At 39.3% G+C, this 6,741-nt stretch overlaps 1 protein-coding gene across 1 annotated transcript; it reads right to left on the bottom strand.

Annotated features, from left to right (window-relative positions):
- Positions 1-4,025: 4,025 nt before the first annotated feature.
- Positions 4,026-6,372, bottom strand: LOC103365387 (germ cell-specific gene 1-like protein). The gene is made up of 2 exons (XM_008292814.1): positions 6,242-6,372; positions 4,026-4,326 (listed from the first exon to the last, which is right to left on the bottom strand). Exons 1-2 carry the CDS (start codon positions 6,370-6,372, stop codon positions 4,026-4,028), a joined length of 432 nt encoding a protein of 143 aa, XP_008291036.1.
- Positions 6,373-6,741: the final 369 nt, after the last annotated feature.

Raw genomic sequence — 6,741 nt, 5'->3', positions numbered from 1 at the left:
CTCTTTGATTTTGCGGAACTAAAGGATTTTGTTGGCACTGCTTTTTTAGAAGCCTATGCAAATCTGCCGTCTGATTGAGACAGATGCAACGACTCAGAGTGCAGAAAAGAGAGCCAATTATCTGCTACTGACCAGCAGAGCAGCATCTCAGAGACTTGATGATGAAACCCCAGTGTCAATACAATTCAACTCTACCAATCCATCACCCCGTTTAAGTGTTTCAAAGTCAGCCATGTCATTTTATATACCATAGATGTTCAGTCCTGGTGGTTAAATAAAGCATTCCTGTGCAAAGGTGGTCATGAGACTGTGGTTGCTATGGGTTGCAGCTGTGTAAATGTTGAACAGTGAAAACACAATGTAGCTTTTAGTGTTGCTGGTCTGCAGTTTAATCCTGATGCTCAGTAGGCTGTAGAGGCACAAGGAACTCAAGAACCGACGCATTTTCACATTTCAGAATTTCCATAACTTTCTTTTTCTACCTGTTTGCTCAGCAGTCTCACTGGTTAAGAATTTAAGGGCAATCAATGCATACATATTGAGTACCGACCTCCAAGCACTGTTTCTGAAGAACGGGGGGATGAATCTTTTATGTGGCAGAGGAAAAGAGGGGTGAGCGAGAGAATCTTGAGCTCAGATTTGACTGAGTGGTTTTGTATTCTTGAATAATGAATGTGGATAAATGGATGTAGGGGAACTGATGTGGATCACTTGCCTTTTGGCACATTTATGTGTTGGGCTTAGGTTAGCATCCCATTGCAAAACCAGCCTACTGTGCTGTACCTTGAGGGGAGTAAAGAGACCACTGGAGGACAACCGAAACAAGACCAGGTCAAATCAATGCAAGGATGTTCGACCTATCAATGACCATTTCAGTGGACGTGATGTACGAAGTGTTCCTGCTTCTGCTTACAGGGTTGTCTGTTTTCAGTTTGCATGTATTTGCACTAGTTTGAAAGCATAAAAAAATAAAACTATTTTTAAGCAAAGACATTTCTTTCTCACCGTTCTTTTCGCTCACTGTTGGCTGTTGTTATAAGCCCTTACTGAGCCTTAATGAGAAAGCGTCGGATTTATGTTGAATGTTGAATGACATTAGTGCAATTGCTTTGCAAATGTAAATCTGTTTACGTCACAGATGTGGGGGCTACAAACTGCCTCGCCGATAAGATGCAAAGAGTCTGGTGGTCCCTGTAATAATGTGAATAATGACTTCAATGTCGTGACATTGTTCAGTTTGGTTGTTCTGTTGGATTGTATGGGTGACTGAGTTCAAGATGATGAGTAAATAAAACATTTCCCTGTATGTGTGCATGTGTATGAGTTGAAGATTTGATTCAGAAATGCTCTTGTTGCATTGCCATCGTTGCCAGTATCACGCTAAGGCAACACTGCCACCATGTGGACAACAAAGGGAAAACACCATCGGAAAACATGGTAAAAACAAGGTCTTTATTATGATATATGCTCCTCACTTAGCTTTAAATTTAAACTTCTCATAGAAATAGTTTTATTCATATTAATATACTAGGTTGCAAATGAATATTCACAAAAAATGTAACTAAGGAACACTACACAAAAAATGCCACTGTAAATAAGTCATGACAAACACATAAGGACACAACAATCCATGCTTCAGCATATAGTGCAACCCAGGGAGGTGTAATAGAATTTAAACTCAAGCAGAATAAATTGATAAGTCTTTGACATTACATTTCACTTTGAATTGAACAAATAAATAAAATACACAAATATATATTTTCAAATGCACTTAAAATGACTGTAAATAACAATTCTGGTCTGTGTCTTTCTATAAATACAAGAAAAGTACCCCATTATCAAGTAAATACTAACACAGAGAGCATCGAAAGAGGCGTGCTCCTCTGATGAGTTTTGGCAGTTTGCACAGACAGCTACATATTTCCTCTAAAGCAGGTATTAGTTGGAGAAACAGCGTTGCCCTTTGTTAAGATGTCTTGAGCACAGAACATGCTGTGCGATCGGAGGCATGCTGCTGGAAGTAAAGGCACTCAGTGTGGCCTATAGGCATCCTCCACCCATTTAACTGTTGTCCTTTATGCTTTCCATATGAGGTTCCTCTGTGGGTAAAGGAGCAAAATCTTCAGGTCCACCCTGTGTTGCTACAATCCCTTGATCCTCAGTCTGCTTCTTCACATAAACTCTGAGTTCTGTTGTCGTACAGAAAAGCGAGTTGTGTTTTAAACTACTTATCTCTATTTGGTGTATATGTCGGTTATGATGCAGTGTATCATTAGTCTAAAGTACAGTGTCAGTACTATATGCCAATCAGTGTGTGGGCCTTTTTTCCTTTTTTATCACTGGACTGTTCATCACTGTGTATCTATAGCAACTTGCAATTTGTTTCTCAGCTTGACTCTCTCTTTGACTTACAGGATTGAAGCAGTGACCCTTCTCAGCACTATTGCTTTTGCAGAGGTATACTGTACATCTAATCTGACACCTGCAGAACCAATATGGTGGACTCAGGTGGTTCAGAACTAGACCTTTAATGTGCTACATGTAGCATTTGAGCATCAAGGTAGCCAGAAGTACTTTACTTTTTGCACACAACTTATCCTGGTTTCAGAAAACACGGATAAAACTTTATCCTAGTTTTGTTTTTTGTTTTTACTTTCTTGGTTGTAACGGAACACATCGTCGCTGAGATGGGGAGAAATCAAGACTGGACAGAGATGACCAGAAACCTGGATGCTGATAGAGTTATGTATATGCCATATCCTGAATGTTATCAAAACCAGCACAAGACTCAAAACTGAGATACTAATTTTTATGTAAACACAACCAATTGAGACATTAGTATAGTTACTGTAAACAACTGAGACCACTGATGAGGGAACTGTGAACCTTCATCAATTTACATTAGTGTGACTGGCTTTGGTGGAAAACGTGTTGGATTGCTTTACAACAGCAACAACAGAGGACTTAGATAAGAAATATGATGAAATACTGTGGTGATTCTTTTTTAGTTTTGTTGCTTGGTTTAGTTTCCATAATGCCTTAGCAATAGGCTTAAGGTTATACTATTACTATAAAATAGCCAAACTGAAAAAAAAAAAAAAAGTAGTCAACGCCCTTTGGCATAGTGGACACCACAAAGCATTTGCTAGCTAGCCTAGCTAGCTTACATGTTGCTAGCTAACTTGCCAGTATAAGTAAAACCCAGAAACACTGCATGTTTAAAAGATCTAGAGAGATTCTTTGGAAGAAGTTAGAAGTGAATTTATACCCTAATCTAGTTGTAGTGCATCAACTAGTCAACATCAGCCAGTTGATTCAGAAAATTGGCCAAAAGGTTGCAGCTCTGAATCAGTGTGGATGATGAAGCATGTTACACAGCCCTAATTTTATTCAATTTATCAAAGATTACATCTTAAAAACAAGATTTCAGGCTGCTGACGTTCCCTCATCGTCCAAATGACGGTGTCATGACAGTGTCCATTATGGTTGATACTGCATTGGTTTTTGCTAAAGAGTAAGCCTAACCGGGAAATACAGTTTCTGCTTTAAAGCTACACTTCTCAGTGTTTTTATGACTGCCACAATCAAGTAACAATTTCCAACATCCAAAGTGACAAACTCAAAGAATTTATTGCAGGTCTTCTTAGCTCTATAGGTCTTTACAGCATCTTTCAGATTGTTTTGGTTTGTCAGGTTTTTACGGCTCTCATCAACCTCCTCAACTTGCTGGTGAACTCAGTGAAACGTAGAGCAAACTAAAGGCCCAGTTAAGCTTGTCATGAGTTGGCGAAGACAAAACAGAGGTAAAAGTGAAGTAAATATTAGACTTACATTCATCTGGTGGCTGGAACATGACTTTAAATGAACGGTAGTGATGCTGGGCGTCTACTTTTGTCTTATATGTAGCCACATTAAACCACTAGGTCTCAACCCTGGTCTCATTTTGTTTACAGTATTTACACCGTTGTAATATACTAAACATGACAATAACATTGTGATGCTTCAAAATGCTACACACTGCTTGTCTAGCAGTACTCCTCTCCCTGTGGGTCGGGCAGGTCATTGAGGTCCAAGAAGATGGAGGTGTTGGAGAGTTTGCGGCCGTTGGACGACAGGTCCAGCAGCTCCTCGGCGGTGCTCGGCACCGAGCTGATGTACATGTCCCACACCTGCTCCGGAGAGTCCAGCTCCAACAGCTTCTGCTTGATCTTCAGGTTCTTCTCAATGTTCCTGCGCTTGTGCTTGAACTCCAGGATGGTTTTAGTGTAGCGGTTGATGGTGGTGACTGAGGAGGCCATGCAGGCTGTGAAGGAGCTCCACGCCAAACTAAAGGGAAAAGACACAGACAGTCTGAGCTGAGGACATTATTCGTTTTAATGTATCAACTTATTATATTAGAAAATGGATCATAATTATAAAGTAAGTAATAAATCTCCCTCTAAATACACTGAAAATGTGAACTGAAAATAAGTGCTTCTGAAAACAGGCTGTCTTCTTGCAGTATCTTGACATAACAATTACTTCATGTCCACATAAAAAGCTGTCACAGCCTTTTTGTCATGATCAAGTAATAGTTATTGTGTGACAGGGAAACAAAGGTCGTTGTGAGAATTAATCAGAAGACAAACAATACCTAAAGAATAACAAGAAATTCTTGTATTAAAACCATTAACTGATGAAAGAAAACACAGCATTTAAGACTGTTTTTCAGAGTTTAGATGAGGTCCACCCTCATATTTTCAGACAACAGGGAGCCTCTGACTTCTAAGCAAAACAGTCCCACATGAACAAAAAGAGCTTTCCAAGCTGGGAACAGAAAATGGGAGCGTATCTGTGCAGCCAGGCTCCAAAATGTGTTAGAAAACTTCCCCAGAAGAGTGAAGGCATGTTCAGCACAGTCTTCTTGGGTGGAATTCAGCAAATATGGTTAAATACTGTTTTATTATTCAAGTGTCTACATCCCTCTGACTGTGTCATGCATGTGTACGTTCATATGCAATCGTGTGCTATTGTTTTGAGCTGCTGTTAGACTATTTGGGTTATTTTGGGCGTTTGAATTTGAGCTCAAAGCACGACAATAACATCAAAGTAGAGACTGGTGTTATTTCAGACTATTTATATGCACATACATTTCATACAAACAGCCACATTACTGTTGAATCCTGTTTTTTTCAGGTGGGTGAAACAAAGCTAACGGATGAAAATCAGAGAAAATAAAGGTAATCAGGCTTTATATGTGGCTGCTGGGCCCTTTGATCCGGTGAAGGCTCTGAGTGCACGACCTTTCCCAGCCTTCAAAGGAGCTGCCTCCACTTGATGTTTGATATGAGGGCTGTGTTCAGTTTGCTTTTCAGCAGGTAAAAAGCTCAGCAGAGTTTAAATCTGGTGACTGACTCAGCCAGTCTGAGACCTTCCAGTTTCTGTCGCTGAGGCTATAATTCATGGGAAGTACGTTTGGGGTCATTGTCTTGTTGAAGGCCTGGCCAGTGTCGTTAGAGGAACTGCTTTTTCTTCTTGTTTTGTTTTACATATTGTCTCAAACTGATCATGTAAGAGATGTGCTTAAATCAAATGAAATGTAGTAAAACTAAACTCGCATGAAAACATTGATTTAGAACATTTCTGGCCGAGCTTTGTGCTTTTAAACACATTCTAATTGAACTTTTTGCTTCTTGTTACTGATAAGAGGTTTGCATCATCTCATCTCAACGCAACGCTGTCGAGGAGCATTAAATGACAGTTAACAATCACTGCTTTAATTTGTATATATGTATTTATTGGTATCAGATCAGAATATGTAAGCTAATGGCAAAGTAGTTAGTTTTTTAGTTTTTATTTCTATACCTCAGAACACAGTTTCAAGCATCATTTATATCATCGATCTGTATGCATGAAAAATGGTCTTGAATTTATGAAGAGAGTAAGAAACGTTAAAAGCAGTACATCAATATTATCCCATTTTACAGATTTCAGTCCATTTTTCTGTTGTTTTCTGACCATTTGATAACAAAATATCTATTATGGTTGAATGAATGAAACTGCAATCACAAAACTGGTTTAAAAAAGTTATTCTCAGTTGTTGTTTTTGATGATGTTACTTTGCAACTGACTGAAACCTCTTCTGGAGGTCAAAAGCTTCTCTATGCAGGAAAAATCTCTGGAAATGCAGCTAATACATAAAATAAAAGTACAAGACAAGAGGGTAACAATAATCAATTGTTGAGAAGAAAATCTCACTCACATGTACGACCAGCTGTAGTCCCATGTTTGAGGTTTCCAGTCCTCTGGGCCCAGACTGACAGTCAGCTGGAAGGCTGTGGTGAACATCATGTGAGCCACCATACCCAGCAGACCTGACACACACACACACATACAGAACGATGAGTTAACACACACTGAACAGCCTCCTCTCAGACTAGTGTAATTCCATACAACACCACTTGGTGGCAGTGTTGCATAATGCTAAGCTAAAGAGCCACCGTAGCGCACCACCGCATACAAGAGCTGCTAGCAGTTCCACCAAAAAAACAAAACAAACAAAAAAAGAAAACAAAGGATCGCCCCTCTAAACTTCTTGGATGCTTTTCATTTAAATAATTGAAAATGTAAATATTAACCCAAAACCGTTTCTTCTTTTTGCTCCAGCTCATTTTTCACTGTAATATAAAGTCCTGCACCTCTATGGGAACAACACAACCACAGCCTGAACTAGAGCGAACTGTAAAAAATGTATTTTCTACA

The sequence above is a fragment of the Stegastes partitus genome, unplaced genomic scaffold (assembly GCF_000690725.1).
Source record: "Stegastes partitus isolate 25-593 unplaced genomic scaffold, Stegastes_partitus-1.0.2 Scaffold834, whole genome shotgun sequence".
Taxonomy (NCBI): domain Eukaryota; kingdom Metazoa; phylum Chordata; class Actinopteri; family Pomacentridae; genus Stegastes; species Stegastes partitus.
The sequence above is the reverse complement of the archived record's forward strand: the minus strand, read 5'-3'. Positions and strand labels throughout refer to the sequence as shown.

Excerpts from the sequence above, each read along its gene's own strand:
- LOC103365387 (XM_008292814.1), bottom strand. The coding sequence starts at position 6,372 with ATGTGTGTGTGTGTGTCAGGTCTGCTGGGTATGGTGGCTCACATGATG. Across the intron at positions 4,327-6,241 it reads GACTACAGCTGGTCGTACAT|TTTGGCGTGGAGCTCCTTCA; the intron begins GTGAGTGAGATT and ends TTTTCCCTTTAG.